The sequence below is a fragment of the Melospiza georgiana genome, chromosome 6 (assembly GCF_028018845.1).
Source record: "Melospiza georgiana isolate bMelGeo1 chromosome 6, bMelGeo1.pri, whole genome shotgun sequence".
Lineage (NCBI taxonomy): Eukaryota > Metazoa > Chordata > Aves > Passeriformes > Passerellidae > Melospiza > Melospiza georgiana.
This window is the reverse complement of record NC_080435.1, coordinates 23,547,707-23,568,619: the sequence shown is the minus strand read 5'-3', so window position 1 is coordinate 23,568,619 and position 20,913 is coordinate 23,547,707. Positions and strand designations below refer to the sequence as shown.

General features: G+C 43.9%; 1 protein-coding gene across 3 annotated transcripts in view; it reads right to left on the bottom strand.

Moving 5' to 3' along the window:
* Positions 1–4,034: 4,034 nt before the first annotated feature.
* SHANK2 (SH3 and multiple ankyrin repeat domains 2) overlaps positions 4,035–20,913 on the bottom strand; it is a 247,483-nt gene continuing 230,604 nt past the window's right edge. For all 3 annotated transcript variants that reach the window (XM_058026177.1, XM_058026178.1, XM_058026179.1), the window contains 3 exons: positions 20,374–20,485; positions 16,921–19,321; positions 4,035–8,218 (listed from right to left, as the gene is read on the bottom strand). In XM_058026177.1, coding sequence (XP_057882160.1) covers positions 7,645–8,218; positions 16,921–19,321; positions 20,374–20,485 — 3,087 coding nt within the window. In that variant the 3' untranslated portion in view covers positions 4,035–7,644. The remainder of the gene's footprint in view (positions 8,219–16,920; positions 19,322–20,373; positions 20,486–20,913) is intronic.

Below are 20,913 nucleotides of genomic sequence, written 5' to 3'. Positions count from 1 at the left end.
GGAATGGTCTGGGCTGGGAGGGACCTTCAAACCCCTCTCATTCCCCTTCCCTGCCATGGCAGGGACAGTTTCCACCAGCCCAGGGAAGGCACCTGGGCTCCCTCCATCCCGTTTGTCTCAGCCCACAGCTCTGGCAGAAGAGCTCACAGGAAGGTGCCCAGGATCAGCTGTGTGCCACAAGGAATAAATCCCAGGCTGTTTCCTACAGGAACCCCCAGCACAGCCCCATTCTCCTCCCCATTTGGGCTCCCTCCTCCCCAGCTGGGGCCAGGTCATTCCAGAGCCAGCATTCCCTTAGGTCACCCCCCTTCCCTGGCAGTTCACCCTTCACGGGAGGGGAAAAATCAGACAGCTCCTTCCAGCCTCCCATCTTGGGGTGAAACAGAGCGAGTCCTTCCCAGCCCTGCTCCAAGCCCTGCTCCCAGCTCATTCCCACCCTCCAGCTGTGGGCTGACATCTACAGAGGTTTATTCCTTGGGATAAGGAATTTTCATGCCCTTTTTTGTGGCTGGGTATTGTGCATGTCTCTGCCAAGCCAAATTTCTCTTCTTCCCTGTCCCCTTTGACAGAGCGGTCCCGTGGGATTCCTGGCAGGATTCTCCACTCCCTGCATGTGCTACAAACAAAGTTTCCCTGTTCCCGTGGCTCTGGGCTTTCCAGCAGGTTTTCCCTGGGATAAACCACCCTGGCCAGCAGCACAGACAGACAGCACCCAGAGGAGGAGCTCTGCTGGGTGTGGCTCTGTCCCCAGGGGTGGCAGAACAGCACAAAGGTCAGAGGCTGGACCTGTGTCCACGGGACAGAGCCAAAGGTGTGTCCAGGGTCTGCTCCAAATTTGCCTCTGCAAGAAAACTCCTTTCCTAGAAACTGAAAACTAGCTTCAGGGAGTCACCTGCCCTTGCTTTGTGCCCTCTCTGTGATGCAGCAAATGAGACATTTCAGATGGCCTCGGGTGAAGGGTGCACCTGTGAATGTTCTGTTTCTGGGGCACTGAGAGTCTGACAGGTCAGCCAGCTGAGCCTACAGAATGCAGCACACACTAAAGCTGACACCCACTGCTTTGGAAGGAAAGAAAACTGCTGAGACAGAGCAAATGGAGAGATGGGATGCAGCACAGCTTGGAAAAGAATTCTAAACACAGTAGTATTTCTCTGCACTATTTGACTATGCCCAGATAAAGATGAAGTGATTGTTGTTCACTTGTCCGCACCGCGACAAGTAAATGGTAAGTGATAAATACATCAATAACAGAAATGAGAAAATGAGAAGGGAGCTCTGTCTCAGTCCCCTTTCTGTCTGATCTCTTGGAGCTCTCACCTCGCCCTTGGCACTGCAGGTCTGACCCCAAAGGAGACCCCAGGCTGCAGCACAGGGTCACAACAAAAGGACAGAAGAATGACAGAGCCCCAGCAGTTCCTCACTTGGGATTTTCCAGGGGTGGATTGGGTGGGAAGAGCCAGGCTTGGCCATTCCCTGCACCCAGCAGGGAATGCTCAGAGACGTTCAGGTAACAGGAGAACGCCAGTGGAAAAGAACCCATTAAAACATGAGGTAGATTTTGAGGTTTCTGTATATTGTATTCTCTTCAGATTTCCAAAGCAAACAGGTACACGGCGACATTGATTCCAGTACAGGTTTAAGCACATGCAACACTGGTGTCCTATCTGTACATTGGTTTCTAAGGCTGCCCAAGGACCTTTACATTGAAAGCGTACAAGAACTCACACACACGTGCACGGATTCCTCCTGGCATCAGTCCTGAGGAAAAAAACAACTGGAATTTTATTGGAGAAACCAAACTTCAGCACTGCAAGCGCATCAGGGAAATCCCCCCAGCTGTTCTGAACTGCTTCCTAACCTCAAAACTCACTTTTTTGTTTTTTTCACAATTTGGAACTGAACAGGCTGTTGTTCATCAGGTTGTAGTGTCAGAAATGGTTCAAAACAGTCCAAGGTTTACAGTACTGGAGACAAAACCTATATTCCCATTAAAAACCATGCCGGATGCAAATGAAGTATCACATGGAGATGCTGACGTTCAAAACAGAAAACTGAGAAAACATAAGCACAGAGAGACCAGAAAACACATTAAAGACTTCTCATTCATGTATAATTTGTGTAATTATACAGTCAGCCTTTCTGTAAAATACTAAAGGCCTAAATACTCAGGCCAACCTAAATAACAATACAAAATTTTCTAAATTTTGTAGAATTCTTGTAGAAAGAATGACAGTAGTTGAAAGTAAATAAATAAATAAATAAATATTTTTAAAGGTCTGATATTGCTCTGAGACAGTGTCCATCAGGTTCCACTAGATGTCAGTGGCACAGAACCAGTTTGTGGCAGACTTAATGGCATCAAGTCCACTTGGTTTATTTATTTATCATCATTACCTCGTCTGTGAAACACAGCCCATGTCAATTGTACCACCCACCCAGGATTTATGGCAGTGAACTGAACCCAAAATAACAGTCTCATCTCATTTCTTTTCCCCCTCTTGCTTGCCTGATTTGAATAGAAGACTTGAAATCAGGCTCCCAATGCCAAAACTGTGGCGAGATAAGGTCTGAGTCACTGCAGCTCCTCAGCGTTTCCTAAAGCAGCGACACGGAGCTCACTCCAACCCCAGCACTCTCTGTTTGTCAGGTACTGAACACCTTGAAGATAAAGCTTTTTATGTGAAATACAGTGTAGCTGATCCAGGTGGAAAATTATAAGGCACGTACAATTTTTTTTGTTGTTTGTTTTTCTCTTTTTTTTTTAAAAAAACCACACATTCTGAAGCGTTGTTACAATCGTGCTACTCTGGGTGGCCCAGCCAAGGACAGAGGGGATGAAAATCCACGAAATGCAGGAAAATACAGGAAAAAAAAATACAGAAAAAAATACAGAAACCAAAGAATAAAGCAGAACACATTTATACAATGTACACAATGACAGCAATGATCAACTTTTCTCATTTCTTTGGCCAACAAGCAGTGACAATTGCAAAGCATTCTTTGTTTTGCACTGGAAATACCTGACTTTATTTGGATACACAGATGTTTGCCACAATACCTGAAATAAGTAAATTAAAAAAAAAAACCCAAACAGACTGGTTCTAGTATATGTTTTTAACAAAACAAAGCTGCCAAGTAATTGTTGTTGGGAAATCATGAGAGAAATAATAACAGGGGGCTACAAAAATGATGAGCTAGAACAACAGCTGAGAAGAGATTCATAGTTAAGGAACGTATGAAACCAAATGGCAACGGTTCTAGGCATTTATTCCAATATCTTAGAAAATAAAAATAAAAAATACTCTTCATTGCATCACCATTTAAAGACAGAAAAACAAATCTTTAACTCAAGCCAAAAGAAGATGAGAATTGTTTCCTCGTTTTTTGTTTTCTTTTTGTTTGGTTGTTTTTTTTTTTTTTTTTCCCATTTGCAGCCTTGTTTATTCACAGTACAAACAGAGCCCGCTGGTACAGATTTCAAAGTCACAAGATGCACAAAGTCGGACAAGGAGCTGTTCCCTCCTCCCCTCTGCACAGCTGCTCTGCCCCAGAGAAAACCTAGCCCCAGATGAAAATAAAATCCCTAAACCCCCTCTTCTCAGTGCCTGTGAAATCGCAGAGCAGCAGCAGAACTGAAGCTCGGGACAAAGAACATTCCACACATTTAGGAATTCCACCTTAAGGCAAAAAAAAAAAAAAAAAAAGTAAAATCAGGTAATGCGGTTTTCTACCTGTCCCCTTGAAAGTTTCCTGCTTTTCCAGATTTCAAGCGTGACCCCTGAAATTCAGTAAATGAACAGAACAACATCAAGCATAAGGAATGCTTTAACAAAAAAAAAAAAAAAGGAATAAACAGGAAATGCTGTTCCCAACAACAAATCAATAAATTTCCCTTAGTTCTATCTACATTTTGTTAAAGCATTTTATGCGTTTTCAACAACAAATTGCAAATATTTTTGGCAACTTTTTTCTTTTTCTTTTTTAATAAAAATCCAGACAGTGTTCTCTGTTTGCAATCAGAACCACACCCTTAGTGCAATATTATATTTATTTCTTACAGTAATTTTGGTTGCCATACAAGAGTATTAAGGATTGGGGAAAAGTGCAAGTTACAGGAGCTTGATTTTTTTTTTTTAATCAGTCGAAATAAGAGGAATTAAAGCACAAAAATTACAGCAACATAGATAACGTGAACACAAGTTGTTACACAAACTATAGCGAGAAACATATTAGTATCTAGAAAAGAAAAGAAAAAATGTAATGGAAAAATTATCAATATTTGTGGCTCATACACATAATCATCGCCAGATCAACTGGGTAATGCTTTCTAAGAACTGAGAGGAAAAGAAAAAAAAAATCACTATTTTTTTATTAACTTAAGTACCACAAATAATTAACTTCTTTGTGATATGTAAATTCTGTAAATCAACAGTCACATCTAGTCATTTTATAATATATGAATTAAACTTAAAATGTTCTCAGACACCTAGGGCAAGGAGTCTGTGCAGTTATACACAATTTACATCTTGTAAGATTTTGGTATTGTATACACAAATATTACAGAAACTAGGCATGTAAATGCAATTTATTTAAATTACAGTATATAAACAAAAGTTGATCCTAAAACCCAGAATATCATAGATCTCTAATGACTTTGTTTTTCACTATCAGAGTAGCATGAAAGAAATGGGTCTTCTCTCCTCCCCCCTGGTGAAAATACTCGGAGGCCACGGCGTTATCTGTTACTATTGCTTTCTTTTTTTTGTTTCAAACCACCCCTCAGAGCTGGAGACCGAACTCGACTTGGCAGAGGCGCATTCTGGTGCTCCAAGGAGGTCCCCTCAGGTCTCCTTACCTGTTTGCTTCACAGGACACAAGGTGAAAAATAAAACTATTCCCTTTCAGCTCTTTCATCTGCTCGTTTTCGCACCTGCCCTTGGAGTACCTGAAGAGATGCCCGAGCAGGAGCCACACCTGTGTGAGGAAGGGACGGTCCCACCCGGGAGCCACTGGCTGTGTCAGCCTTGCTCAGGGCAAGTTCAACCAACAGGAAGGTTGTGATCCAAAAAAAGCAGCTTTAAAAGTCAACTTCTACGGTTTTGTTTTTTTTTTTTCTTTTACTACTGTATTTATTTCCTAACGTATTTCTGGCACATGTTATAGAGGTAATAGCAACTGTACCCAAAGAAACAAACAAAAAAAAAATTAAAAAAAAAAATAAGAGAGAGCATGGCATCAGTGGTTTATTTACTGAATTCTGTTGTATCACCAAATGGAAGACAAAAGATGGCTAAATTACCTTTTCTTTTTTTTTTTTTTTTCTTTTTTTCACTTCTTAAAGTGTGTGATGGCCTCAAGTTGCCTGCATCGACCTATCTGAGTGGAACTGCCATTTTCTACACCTCCCATGGAAAAACTCAGCACTCCTCGACAGGAAAACAGCCTCAGTGCTTCGTTTTAATGTCAAGGTTCCTTGGAACTCCCCAAATACAAACAGAGTGCAGTAACAGATGTTAAGTCAAAAGATTTGTTGTTCCATAAAGGGGGCAGGAGGCTTAAATAAGTTGATTTTTATGAGTTTCCAATGTGTTGGTAACTGTAACCACTTTTGAAGAAATATTCATCCTCCTCTGTAGAAGTTCTAGCAAAGATAGAAAATATAACACAGCTCTGCTGGTTCAGATGCATCCAAATGAGGTTGATTTTAAAAAGGTCAAGACTTTATAATTATTCCACAGAAATAGTAGTAAACCACAAAAAGTTTTTTTTTCTTTTTTTTTTTTTGTTTGTTTTTTTTTTTTCTCTTTTTAACTTCCTAGCACTGAAGTGGCACAAAGGCTGCCCAGTAGACCAGCCACTTATTTTCTTAAAATATTGTGCTTATAAACTATCTGTACAACTATTTAAACTTGCAGTAAAGAAAGATATTTAAAATGCTAAACTTTATGTACTCATACTAGGGCTGTTGCAGACCTAATTAGACACTTGTTTGTGAGCAAAAAATAATCACAATAATAAAAAAATTAGAGATAGGCTGGACCATATCAAGGACCATATCAAGGAAAGAAAGTTCAGGTACCTTGCAAAATGTAAGGGAACCTGAAAGTTTGGTAGGGAGGCAGTTTAGCCATCCACACCCAATTTACCCACCTTGAACATCTTGAATATTCTGTCCAGAAAGTCCTACAAAACTCACAGATATTCAGAGGTGTTAATTTCAAGGGGGAGTTCAAACATGCAGAGAGAGACTTGTTAACTTGAAAGTTGAAAAAAATAATAATAATAATTTTTTTAAAAAAACAAAGCCGTGTAAAGCAGCCATGGGTGTTTCTCCCCTGCTAACAGAAGTCTCCCGGAAAGTTCTGTCTGCCCCGCTCCCAGCCCCGGATTCTGGCAGGGTGCTCCCACCTCTCGTGCCAAGGAATGGGCTGGGGGCCAGCGCCCGGCCCTGGGTCCTTGTCCAGAGCCAGTTCCTGCCAGCAGTGACAAAAGGAGCGCCTGGATCCCTCCCCAGCCCTCGCACCCCGAGACACTCGGCAGCTCTTTCCAGCTTGGCATCACCTCTCTGCCTCCTCTCAAGGATCTGAAGCATTTCCATCCTAACAGGCTGAAATCCCTCTCTCACTTCAGATCCTGGCACACTTCCCACTGACTTCAATGGGAACATTCATCTCTCTTCTCTTTCCTTCTCAGCCTGCTGTTCAAAATACTCAGGCACTTACCACTCACTGAATTAAGCAGCACCTCCCAGGGCTCAGCCTCTCTCAGTGTCTCACTGTCAAGTCCCAAAGCTGTGCCCAAAGTTTGTCCTGGCTCGTGGAGTTCATATTTTGACTCAGCATCAGCTGAGCTGGTTGAGAACTGGGGGGAGGTCTCAGGTTCAAACTAGCTTCACTTTGCTGTACCTCTAAGTGTGGTCCCTCCTCAGCCTTTACTCAACGTCTGCACCGTCCTGCAGGCCACGTCAATGGAGCGTGCACTGCACTTGTTCTGCCACCTTGGAAGAGTGCTAAATACCACTGCAGAAATAAAGAAATACTAGGTAAAACAGAGCAAGGTTACCATTGGACTGACCCCAGCAGAACAACCAGCTTCACTGCCAACAGATCAGGGAGCTATGCCAGTAAAAAAAGAGGAATATGAACTCCTGTGCCTACCTCAAAATCCCTGCTACTGATAAAACTGGGTTTGAGTGGTAATGGAGCAACCCTGTCCTCTTAAAATGAACCAAGGGCTGGGGAAGGCAGCCTGCTTGGAGACTGAATGTCAAGAAGAGAATAAAATAAAATGCATTTTCTTTTTCTGTCAATAAAAGAAACCCTGAAATGTTTGCCATTTTAAAAGAAAATCATCACACCACGCTCCCGGTCAAGGGCAGTATCAAGAGTTTTAAAGTTAACAATTGTCTCTCTCTCACATCTCCCCACAGCTTTGAAATAAAATGGCCCCACTTCTTTAGCATCTTTAGGTTTGTGTTTGGGCATGTAGCAGACAGTCTACATCTCCTGAGTACCAGGAATTCATCTGTTTTCCCCCTCCCCCCCAATTTTGCTGGCACTCGCAGACAGACAAGGCATTTGGGGTATGTCAGTACCAGCCCATCTCTAGTTATCAACAGAAGGTTGTGAGGCAAGATAGCTATTCTTATCTGTCCAGCAGCTGCTTCAAAGCTCTTTCTATGTTCATTCTGTGCCCAACTCTAGTCACTCCAAGGTCTATCAGATCTTCCTTCTGTAGATTTGGTAAATGTGTGCCATCTATTTCATTGTCCATAAATGTTTCTTTATGTTCACCTAAGTTTAGACTTTCCAACCAATCTGCCACATCTGGTTTAGTCCACAGGTGGACAGGCTTAGTTGTAAAAGGCTTATTTGAGATTGGCTGTTGTAATATGGAGGGAGAAGGAGACCTGCTGCGCCCTGTGGTCAAGCCAAATAAGTCCCCAGAAGGGGGCTGGCTGGGTAGGCTAAATACATCAGACAGAGTTGGAGAAGGAGATGAGGCTGAAGCAGAAGCAGTCAGAGGAGCAGGCAGGATGTCTTTATTAATCTCTGTTGGTGAAACCACAGGGCTGGGAGCGTGCCTCGCTCCTGAGGTCCTGCTGTCATAGTCTGGGGACCTGCTCTGCAGTGTGATCGGCTGGCTGGCTCCGGGTCGGACAGTGAAAGTGATTGTTGTACTTCGTGTACCTGAGACAGTACTCATGACTTCCGTGCTCCTGCAAGGGCAAACACACAGGCACAGTTAGAGCTGCTGGCCACCAGCATGGCCCCACCAGCACGTGGTCATTACAGCATGGGAATCAACCAAAAGTACAAAAACGGTATCATTGACTCTTTCCCAGAAAACCAGCACTAATGGTAAGCCATTGTTAAGTTAAAGTTAAAGACAAATCATTTGCTTATGAGCAGTCCAGGAAAAAACACCTTCCAGAGCACACATTCTCTCCCTTCTTAATACCTGTTCCCAAATTAACTCCTGGTTAAATGAGAAGTGCTGAGTGGAACAAGCACATGAGCATTTTGTACTCTCAGCAAAGCACAACCAGGAGTCAACCTTCCCTTTGCTACATGGAGGGTTGGAAACTTTCAGTTCTGGCTTTACAAACACTTGATATAGATACTTTCTACTAGATATAGATACCAAATACTAGATATAGTACTTTCCTGTCTTGTAAATACAAGAAATTAAGGTTTTATGTTTACACCCATATACATAACATAGCCAATAATAGTAGTGGTGGAAAGTTTCAGGAGCACTGGATTTTGGATCTTTGGGCTTTCACTCAGTTAATTTTGCAGAATGTTTTTAATTTATAGAACAAGCTGCTCTTATTTCCCTTTCTATCCATGCTTTAAACATAAAAGAGTTCTTCTAAGGTGCCTAAAACATCTCAGTGTCTATTTCCTTCCACAGAGAAATTACACTCTGGCAGTTTCACCACAAAATTAAGGAGGCAAAATTCTTTTTCCTGTGCATGACTGGAGGTGGTGTAGCTGGGGTCAAGTTCTGCCTAAAGAAAATGAGTTTGAGATTAGGACTGAAGCAGGCATGAACCTCGCTGAGAGGCTCGCTCTGATGCCCAGCCTGACAGGGTGGTGGAAGGAACACGACCCTCTGCTTCTGCCTGCTGGCTACAGAAGCAAATTTAGAAGGTTTGGGTCTGTTCATGTCATCAAAGGCTTGACCCCACAGCCCTCACTCCCATGGGAAGAGCCTGCTGGTCAGCATGCACACTTCAGGATGCTCCACAGCGCCCTTGCATGCCTGGAGCTCCAGGGTTCTTCACTTCAGAAACAACCTGCCAACTGGGAAAACCTTCAGACAACTAATTTAAAGCCCTTGCAGACCAAAGGACGGGTTTATTTATCCTGGGAGCAATGCCATGGAGTCCAGAGGACCATGTGGCTGATGCTATACTGTGATTTGCAGTGCAGACCCTGACAGAAGCCCTCTGTCTCTGAGTTCTGTTTTTGAGTGCCACACTGTCCCCAGGCCTGGCCTGTCCTGCCTGGGCAGGACTGAGGATGCCTTGGGTGCATGATGTCAGATGGAAATGCTCCCATTAATCCAGCACAGCATTAACTCTGCACTGCTGTGCAGAAAAGAACTCAAGGAGATGAAGGAAAAGCAGGGTAATGGCAACATGGGGCACTGCTACAAATGGGTTATTAATCCCTGTCTCCCCCAGTGCAGCCCTGAGCAGGAGACAGCGATTCCCTGGCTGGTGCTGCCTGTGGAGAGCCCTGAGAGTGCTCCCTGAGTCACCCCTGGGGCTCTGGCCCTTCACACCAGCCCAGAGCCCAGGGAGGTGCAGCTCTGCCACGCTCACAGCTCAGCAGGTCCCCTTCAAATAAAGCTCCCTGCCATGAGGAGAGCACTGAGAATCACTTTTGGGAGAGCCCACATCTAATTCACACCAACATTCCCACTGATTTCCCACAGGCTGCTCCACGGATTTCAATGGGAACAGGGGGATCTCTTTGGAAGATTGGTACTTCACTTAAAACCCAGTAGGAGCAATGCTTCCAGCACTTATGGCTTTGTAATTTAACACAGAAAGGAAACACTTGGCAAGGTTTTGAGTGTTCCCTGTGATGCTTTTGGCACCTAATGGCTCTCATTGTCTTCCAAGGCTGGAGCTAAGCATTCTTATAAATAAAAAGTCTGTGGCAAGAGACTATTAAATTCTACTAACCAAGGGGAACAAGTTATTTCCACCCCCTTTACCTCAGCACTAGTAGTCTCACACTCATTACTAAGGCATGATATAACTTAAAACCAAAAAAGCCTTCTTTGAGAAAGATTGGGGTAGTGCTATCCTAGTGATGGCAAGAATGAGTTTTGTATAAATAGGGAAATGAATCCCTGATCTTTACCTGCAATCACCCTTCTACTTAACTTTCCTGTCTTGCAAATACTAGAAATTAGGGTTTTGTATTTGCACCCATTGTGGCAGGATCAAATGGATGATGAAAATACAGCTTCTTTTATCCCAGATGATGAAAGATAATTTTTACTGCTTGACTGACAGCTCCAGGCTCAGTGCTTTGCAACTCACTTTTGCTGCTTCTCCTTCAGACTGCTCCTTTTAAAGACTCCCTGCCCAGCCTTGCTCAGGAAGTTAAATAAAGGATGTTAAGACAGAAGAAACAAACCCCCCAGAAGTAAACTCTGTGCTCTCATTTGAAGTATTCCTTGGCTGGTGTTCCCTAATTTTCTCAGCCCCATGGGCAGGAATAGCCAGGGTGAGCAAAGCATCCCAGGCATCCTGGTCCTTTGCTTCCTGTCAGCCTGGATCAAAGCGCTGGCCTCACATGGCTGCAAGCAGCAGCAGGAGAACTGAGAGCATCTTGCTTTTTCCAAGCCAGAGGTTCAGGGCTGATGATTATTAAAACAAAACTCTGAGATAGTGATGAGATTTTTTTAGCTGATTGCAGATGTTTCAACACCAACTCAGTTCAGAGCCATGTGAGTGCTCAGATCTCATGGCATGGGCACAGCCCTGGTGGAGCTCAGGCAAGTCTGCCAGGCTTTCAGTTCCATGCCTTTCACTCCAAGATTACTTTCCCATGTTCTTTTCCCCCTTTTCCACCTGCCCTATCAACTCCACTCTTTTGTGCTGCTCTGTAATTGTAATCCAAGGGAAAAAAAAAAACAACAAACCCAAGTATATTTATGTAACTCCTGTGCATCCTAAATTATTATTTATGCCATCTCCCATGTGATCTGGGGTGCAGACACAGCCTTGAAACCATCATCTGTCTTGCATTTTATGGTTGGTTGGCAGCTTGGTCAATAAGGAGGGAGCAGGTTCCAGCTGGAGAGCAGGCAGGGTTTGTTTTGTTACGGGGTTTCTGGATCTTTAATCATTTTTAATCATAATTTCTTATGCCTTATTTGATCATCTGTTATCCTAAACATGTCAAATCCATATTAAACCTGCCAAACCCCAAACTTCATTTAAAAAAAAAGGTGAAAAGTCAGATAATTATTTTAAATAAATGTTGCTCTGTTAGAATCAGCATATGGTGGTAATTTATAAACATTTGCTGCTGTGAGCCTGCACTGATTGCAATGCCCATTATGTTGCTTCATATTAAAATCAAAATATATAACCTATATGTCACAACCACATGGCCTCCAAGTACAAAAGCCATCAGCACAGCTTGTAGCCAAAAAATTCTTTTAAATTTTAAATTATATTTGCAAGATTCAAATTTACTGTTAACTTAATATCAGAGGCAAATCAGTGGAGCAGCTCCCATGGAAAAATAAAAACCCGATATGATTCTCAGCTCCTGGGAGCCGTTTTAGCCTAGAACTTTCCAGAACACTTGCTGGTTCTGACACAGCTTTTCCATTGTATCAAAGGAAAACACCTTAAAAACCAAGAGGAGTAATAAGTGAAGTCACTGTATAGGGGCGCTGCTGAAGAAATTAAATTCTTACAGATCTTGGAGGATGCACAAATCCCAGAATTTGCCTTCACCTCTTAAATATTTACTTTGTTGTCAGAGGCAATTTGCATGGCAGGAAAGTGAGGGAAGAATTGTGTGTTTTGGGGGCAGGTGAAGAGCAAGGGCTGACGTGATGACTGGCAGGATGCAGAGCTCCTCACAGGGGCGTTATTTTATCCTGGGGAGAAGAATGGAGAGCTGCTCGGTGTCTGCTGCCAGTGAGGCACAGTCAGGGAGGTCTGTGGGAGTCTGTCTCTGCAGGAGCAGGAGCTTCCATGTGAAATGTCTGGAAAGCAGCAGGAAGGGGACGGTGCCAGGCCAGCAGGCAGCCTCAGCCCTCTCTGCTTGGATAACTGCAGGGGAAAGGGAAGCTGGAAGGAGAACAGCAGGAATTCCACAGCTTTCGAGGACAAGACAACTACACAGGCTGGTTTGTCTTTACTTTTGGCCTCACACAGGTGTGTAAAACTGTATTAATCATCCCTCTCCACCCCTCTACCTCCCAAAATCTGGCAGAATCTGGCCATATCTGAAAAGTCCTGCCCCTTGTTTAGGTGCTCAGACACATTCAGGAATCTGGTCTTATGTGCTCATGTTACCAACACATTTTCTGAGAACTCCTCTGATGAGTGTGGCTTTTATTTCACCTTGAGATGACATCCTAGGTCCCATTTTAGGATGGCTACCATTTCTGGATTAGGATGATCTAATCCACACTGCACTGTGAGAAACACAGTCACCACCAAAGTCACTGAAATGCAATAACAATGGGTGAGCATCAGAAAGCAGCAGAATGTACAACACAGAATAGTCCATGCTTTATGGTTGGCACTTACTTCATGGCACTTCAGCATGGCCCTCCTCTGACAACAGCAGTCATGACAGCAAATAAAAATGACAAAATGGAATGACTGAAACACTGCAGAAATCACTGACAAAGCAAGCAATCCTGTGAAATTGGCTGGCAAACAGTTAACGATGTGAAATGAGCCTAATGGGAGAGCAGCAAGCGAAAAATCAAGGCACTTATGTCATCCTCTGCCAAACCCAGACATCCTTTACCATAAAACCAAACACAGGACCACTCTCTGTAAAGGACTCACCACTAAATTCTGTTCTGCCTTACCTGCTTGTGGAAAAATAAAAGGAACTTCTTCAAATATTCATGAAAAAAACTAATTCATTGATGGCCAAAATCACTGGCTAGTTTCACTTTAAAAACTTGTTCTCCCAGCACAGTGTAGGTTTATCTTTCTAGAGGACTCAATTCCACAGCATCCTCCATAACTCCCACATTTATCATGAGTATTTCCCACCACCAGCAGTCATGCCAACGTGCCCCAGAGGCCATGGGATTGTGCAAACACAGCTGGACAAACACAGAAAAACTGCAAGTGTTTCTCCCTCTGGCCAAGCCATGGATCATTTTGGTGTGGTGCTGGTGGAGAGCAGCAGGAGCTGCTGTTCCTTACCCCTTATCAGTGCTCCAGAGGCACGAGGGAGGGACAGCTCTGTTCCCTGGGGCTGAGCTGTGTGTCCCTGGCAGCCCCCAGGTTTATCCTGCCTCAGGCCCTGCTCTGAAAGTGAAAGCCCTGCTCTGCTTCTTTCATCATCTGCCCTGTTCTTTCATCAGCTCCTTATAAAAGCCAGGGGCCTCTCAAGTGGATTTATAGCACTGCTGCATTTATTGTGGTTGACACGTCCTGTCCTCCTCGCCTGCAGGAGGACATGGATAAACCAGATTAAAACCTCTGTCACCACAGCTGAAGGCCATAATTCCTCAAAGTAAATGGTGGACAAAACTGGGAGTGGGATCTGGAGCTCTCTTCCTGAACCTTGTGATCAAACCTTTTAATTACACTTCAGTTAGTACAAAGTAAGCAAGGGCATCCTCTCACTTCTTCCTCTTTTCCCTTCTCCTGCTGGGCTCCTCTTTCCTATCCCACAGGCTGGCCACTACCACTGAGGATGGAGGAGCAGATGGTTTCCAGCCAAGCGTTTCCACACTCTATTTAAAAATCTTAAAGTTTGGTGTCTCCATAAGAACCATGGGAAAACTATAAATACACCATGGAAAATGACTGATAAACCAAGATGCAGAGAATAAAAGCAAGTTTAGGGTAGTTTCAATGTAATAATTCAGAAATGCTGTTCAGGACCATAGAATCATCTCTCCCTAATCCCCATTTATCAAAAACACACAAAGAAGGTGTTTTTATGGGTTACTGCAGCCAGTCATTACCCCACTGCCTGTAGTTTAATTCACCCCTGTGCCACCCTTACAGGGCAATTGCCTTCAGTGAATCCCAGTTTTGCATCTACTGGCTGTGCCAAGAGAATTCCTAGTGGGATTTAGGATTCCAACCTGGCCCATAATTCCGTGTATGGCCCCATAAGCCGATACATATTTTTAATTTCATCAGGCTGCCTGTGCTGCGAACACCGCCCGAGCAAGCCTGTGAATGCTGTTCCTATTTATAACCCTTCCCAATCCTTCTCCTTGGCTGAAGGATAGGAACAGGCCCACTTATTATCACTGCTCTGTTTGCAGAGCTAACAAGTTTTTCTTTAATTTAGCAGAATCCCTGATTTTTATGAGCCAAAATTCCTTGGTCCCTTTCTAATGCTACCTCACAGGGAAGGGCTGCAAGATCAACAACTGGTTGTCATAAGCTTTAGATTATTAGGGGGAAAAAAATACCAAGGAACTCCAGGAATTTTACCTTTGAAATTTAAACATTAGCTTTTACACTTGAAATTTTCACAAGGTGGTATTCCTTGGTCATAATATTTGACAGCTTTGTAAAAAAACTGTGTCAGTCGTGCAGTTGGGCTAGAAAGGCTGTAATTTATTTAACTTTTAGAGAGATAAAGCTGGAGTAAAAGCAGTGAAAAAAACCCAAGGGGCTTCTGATTCCACAAGTGAACATCTCCACTTCCATCTCTCTGCCTTACCCTGGTTGAGATGAAAAGACTCTGCCTGCAGCACCTTTTCAAACACACTTAAAGCATCTGTAAATTGCTGGCTCTCTTCTGCTGTCTCCTGGATTATTATCTGCTTAAAAAATAAATCCTTTTCCATGTGGTTTTAGCAGCTTCAATCCAGCTCATAATTAAGAAGCAATCACGTCAGTGTGGAAAATGGCAGGAAACAGAACCCAGCCCTCTTGTCTCCTGCTCCCACTGGGAATGCTGTGGAGGTGTCATTTTCTCCCACAGCCAAAGGACAGCCAAGAGTTTTGCTGCTCTTTGCCACTGCCACCTCATCCCATTTATGCCCTCATTGCTCTTTGGGCTCTGCTACATCCCAGATCCTCTCTCCAGCTTGCAAAGACGAATGTTTGTGTTTACTTTTCAGAGAAGAAGCAGGATTTCAGCCCCACTGAAATAATGCTTTGGGTGGGGTTCCCCCACCACAGTTGAGCCTCTGTGTTCCATAATGAAGATGCAGAAATTTGCCAAAGCTGAGTTTGAAAAATTAAAAAACCTCAAGGGCAGAAAAAACCCAACATAAATTTGTAACACTAAGTCAGCTCTTCCTCTAAAAGGTAACATATGGGGCTACTTCTGCTTACATAACAGTTTGCTTTTCTCTTGTGAAGTATAGTTTTTCAAGTTTTCCCCACCCTTTACACCTTTAAAAATGTATTTTCACAGAAAAAAAAATTTCAATTTACTTCTACTTTTCATTTTGCTCTCAGTAATGAGAATTCTTTTACATATTTACAATGCATTGTAGTCCGTAGCCTTGGTTATTTTCTAATAAAATAGGGATGCTAAAGATCTCCACTGTAACCTGGAAATACCTTTCAGTTTAAAAATAAAAGCTGATAAATAATGTTATACACATGAAGCTACAGACAACATGTTCACAGGGCTTAATAAGAAACATGATCAACATCTAGCAAAAATAATGTGGGTTTTTTCATGTCTGAAGGCTTTTCCTGCAGACCCAACTCAATTTCTTCTCCGTTTAGTCAAGTGCCACTGAGAGGAATTCCAGAATTTCTATGTTTTATTCCCATTTCTCAATTCTAAAAATTGAATTCCCTCACTGTCACCAGTTTGATGACTTCCATCCTGCAGGAAATAATATCTAACTGTGTGATGCTAAGGCTGTGGATCACACTGTTTTCTGAATGAGCAATCTTTGCAATCAGCAGAGACACCTTCCCTTAAAAACAAATTATCTTCATGCTTGCAAAGTACATCAGCTTTTCAAAGCTGATGCTATTTATTAACCACCAGAATAATTCTAATAACATTTACTTAGGTGGCATGTTTTTAAAAAAAAATCTAAGCCAGCATGGTGGTTTTGCAAGAAGAAATACCTCAGTCTCCTAATGAAACAAATAAAATTAGCTTTCTATTTTTAATAATTGTGGATTTCAGGATATTATGTCCACATTCCATACAGATGTGGTTTAGTAATAACATGGACAGTGCAAAGTGATTTTTAATGAGCAATTCTCTGAAATACTTTATGATTAAGTAGATTAGGAGAGGTCTCTCAGTATGAATCAAATGAGACCACACAGTGAATGCAAAGCAACCCTTGGCAAAAACACTTTTTACCTGTTTGAAGCCAAAACACCTCATAGGACTGAGGAAAAATTAAATTATCACCCCATTTTAAAAGGGAAGAAACTAAAGAGAAAAAAAAATTGAAGAGAGAAAAAAAATTAAAGAGAAATCTAAGAAATTCACATCAAAACAACAGAAAGATATGTGCAAAACTTGAAGGCTGAGAAAGCTCTTGTCCTACCGTGTAGGCAACACAAATGTTGACAGTGTAAGAAATCCTTGTTTGACACAGATTATTCATTAAGCAAATACAGAGTACACTCTTCTTTTATCTATGTGATTTACAGGAGAAGTTAGAAAAGAGATGGCAAAAAAAACCAAAAACAAACCAGAAGATCAAGCCTTTTTGGAAAATGATTTGGTTAATTACTTTTACCTTGTACTGAGACTCGCAGTTTTCGTTCCAGTTGGCGACTCCAATCCCTCCCCTGGCTTTGAGGATTTCTCTCTGTTCATTTGCTGGAGTATTGAGTTCAATTCACTAATGACATTAGCCTTGGGGCCTGAGAGAATCGGGCTTTTCACCTCCGGCACGTCCCCCCAAAGCTTGGATGTCCTTTGGGGGACAGCTTTCGCCAGGTTGGGCTGGGCACTGATGGGAGGCGGGGGCGGAGCGGGAGGAGGGATCACAAAGCTGTCTACAGTTTCCTCGATCAGCGCGTCCTTGTAAAGTGCATTGCTTTTGTTGATTATGGGCTTCATTTTTGGCTTAGGAGGTACTGGGGGTTTGTCCACCAGAAATGTTTGCCCATCTGCATAGACTGTACAAGTATCCACGTTCTCCCCCCCTTCCGAGGATAAGGTAGAGATGCTGGACACCGTTGAGATAGTGCTGGTTGTCTCTAGGTGATGGTCACTGCTGCTCCGACTGTCGACCTCCTCAATGCCAGAGTCGGCGACGTTGTCGAAGCTGTCGGGGGGTGGCAGGAAGGATGCAGGCAAACAGTTTGACAGACCCGCTTGCTTTTTGCCGTCCAAGGAGTTTGCTGGCTGGCTGGGCGAAGGGGTGCCGTTCTTCCTCTGCGCCATCAGGTCTGTCAGCGCCGAGCCGGGCACCGCGCGGTCGTCGGGGATGTCGAAGCTGTTGGCAAACTCCAAGGGAGGGGGCAGCGGCTCAGTGAACAGGAACTCCTCGTCGATGTCCACCGAGGCCAGGGGCGGCGGGGGGATGCGGAAAGGCAGGATGACAGGGTCGTCCACAGAGCTGGCGGCCACGATGGTTTTGCATGGAGAAGCTGGGGCCTCGGGCGCGGCAGGAACGCTCAGCTCGCTCTCCGCTTCCTCGCTGCCCTCCGGCCTCTCCGGCGGGGAGTTCTCAGGGCTCGGCTCCATCTCAGCTCCCTTTTCCTCCTCATCCTCGGGCATATCATCTGACTTCGCCGTATCCACTGTGTGCACCATCAACAAGCCAGCTGATTTTTGCTGCGAGGTATCCACGATGTTTATCAACATGTTCTTCTTCTCCTCAGCTTTCTTTTCTTTCCCTGCATCCATCTCGTACTTGTTCTCAGTCTCCTGCCGTCTCAACAGGCCGCGGGTATTTTGCCTGGTGACAGTGGCAGTAACAGGAAAAGTCGTTTCCATGTTGGGTCTCAGCTTGGTGTCGATGTAAAGCGGTTTGTTAAGGTCGGTTTTGACTGCGTCCCCTTTGCCTGGAATCTGCTGTGTCTGCTCTTTCATGGCTCTGTCCCTGGCAGAGAGTGCGAGGGCAAGTGGAGAGTTTGGATCCAACAGCTTCCCTGTGACCGGGTGGACGTAGCTATCCGAGCTGGGAGCACTCGTGGGCTTGGCTGCCCCCATGCTGTTGTCAGTGCCTTTCGTTTTGGACGGAGCGTTCAATGTCCTTGAGTCGCTCTGGCTGCTGGGCTCGCTGCTGTTAAAAAGGTTTTCGGGGGGCTCCCTGGGGGTGGGGATCGGAGATGGCGACATGAGCTGTCTGAAACCATCCTCGCCGCTGAACATCGCCTCCTCGGTGAACTTGGACTGCCTCATCCTTGGTGTCGGTGGGGTCAATCCAACGTCCTCGTCTCCCAGGTCTGTGGAGAGGAAGGCCGGGGAATTGCGCCTCGCCTCCAGCCTCTTTTCCCTGTCCCTCACGGCCCCTGCGATGGCTGCTGCGAACGGGCTGCTGACTCCCAGGCTGTCGTCAGGCCGGAGCTGTCCGGGCTGCTCCGAAGACTGGGGATCGATCTCCATGCTGCTCCCTTGGCTGCTTTTCCCGCTGCTGCTGGTGGATGGCTCTTTGATGATGATGGTTGGGATTGGAATAGAGCAGGTCTTTTCTGGACTGTCCTCCACGTTGGATTGTTTCACCAGCATCCCCTTCCTCCTGGCTGGCTTGGCCGGCACGTAAACAGCTTTGCTGGCAATCTTCCCGACCTCGGAATAGGGGTTTTCCGGCATCTGGCCCCTCTTGCTCCTGAAATTGGCCTGAGCTGCAGCACTCCGGTTGTACAGGTCTTCCGAGTCCAGGGAGTACCGGTCCAGCTCCCGCCGGTAATAGATCCCTTTGTCCCTGATCATTGTCCCCACGCTCTCGGGCCGAACCAAAGAGATTTTTGCACCTGAATTCTGGTTAAATGGAGGTTTGATCGTTCCGTAGCTCCGGGAGGTCAGGGATTTGGGGGAGTTGTACAGAGAGGGGGAAGGTGGCGGTGGTGAGGGAGGTAAGGACTGTGGTGGCGGTGGGATATCTTCAGAGGTGTCAGGCATGGAAAGACTTCTGGTAAACTTCAGCATAGGAGGGGCCAGAAACTGCCGCTCTTCCTCCGTTATTCCTGAAAAATCAGAGAGTGCTTTTAAAACACTGCCACATCGACCAGGATCCCTTACAATTTCTCCATCCAACCCAAAATTCCAGGGTGCATTCCCCATGGAATGGGGAGTATGCAAAATTCCAAAAGAGGCCTTTAGGTTGATTCCCATCATAATCATTCTTTCCTGTTGGACATCCCAGGTGCCAGGATTGAAAGGGATGTTATGGAATTTTAATTAAACTGATGCATAACCAAATGTTTAGGGGTTTTGTATCATTAAGGTGGCTGTAGAAAAGCACATTTTCTTTGAAAACTATTGATCAGGGAATATATTCTGTGCAGAGGAGCTGCTTCTGCCTTGCTCCAGTACTCTACAATGCATATAATAGAACAACTCAGAAACTTAATGAATTTTTAAATGCAATTGAAATTTAGCAAGGGGACTGTGAAGATCCTATTGGGAAAAAACCCCATCATGTTGCATTTCAAAAGATGACATTATATGGCTTTTAACATAAATAAATTGGGTAATACTGGGATAGTTTGGATGCTAATTTTACATCAGCATAATGCATTTCTAAATTGATAAAAGTCACTGCTAAAATTACTAACAAGAACAAAGAAAGCCAAATTTGGTCTGCTCTTTGTTTCTTTGTTGTAAAAACATCTATTGCCATCATTTCACATGAAAGAAAAGGTGAATTTTAGTCCATTTGATCAACAGGATGTCTTTGTAAACTACACAGCATTACAATGCTTTCACCTCAATAACAAGGGAAAAAAAAAGATCATATTTTGCCCTAACATTTTGCAAAAGGCTTGTACTGATCTCTTTTTTTTTGTCCTTGTTGGAGGAAACATTCTAAAGAAAATAACCAAATTATAATTCCATACTTGCCAAATGCGGAAATCACATCACCTTACACACAAACTTCTTTTCTCATGAGCTTTGTATAAAGATTAAACAGCAACTCACTGGGGTAAAGATGCTGGAGGAACACACTTTAGGAAAGAACCAAAGTCACTAAAAGTATGCCATTAATGAACAAAACCATACAAGAGAGGCATTTTACCTATAGATTTTTGTCTTCTCATTGTACCCCGAGGTATACCCAGAAAAGGACCTTGAGGGCTCCCTGGGACAGTGGGTGTCATCACAGCAATACCCTGTCTCTCATACATGGACTACAAAAGAGCAAACAGAAACCCCAACAGAATTAAAGCATGAAAGTCTCTCCCATGTGGAAATAATGCCTTATCCATTACCCCTTTCACTGAGAATTCTTATGGAAAAGAATGAATCTGGGGTTATTTCTGGGGAGGAGGTGGAGAGAAAGGGAAGGCTGGGCTTTGTTTAGACATTCATGAAAGGACAGCAGCTGTAAGTGGAGTGTGTTGATATTATTTACAAGGCAACAGCTTAAGATGGGTTATGGAAAAGTATGTCCAAAATGCAACAAAACCATATTTTAATTTTTTTTACCTGCAAAGTTTTGTAAGATTAAATTCTGCACTTGAATGATGCAATTTCAGAGTTCTGGCATTTAATTTTTAGTACATGTTATAGTATTAATGTCAATTATTCCCTTGCAAAGCATTGGGCATTATTTAAT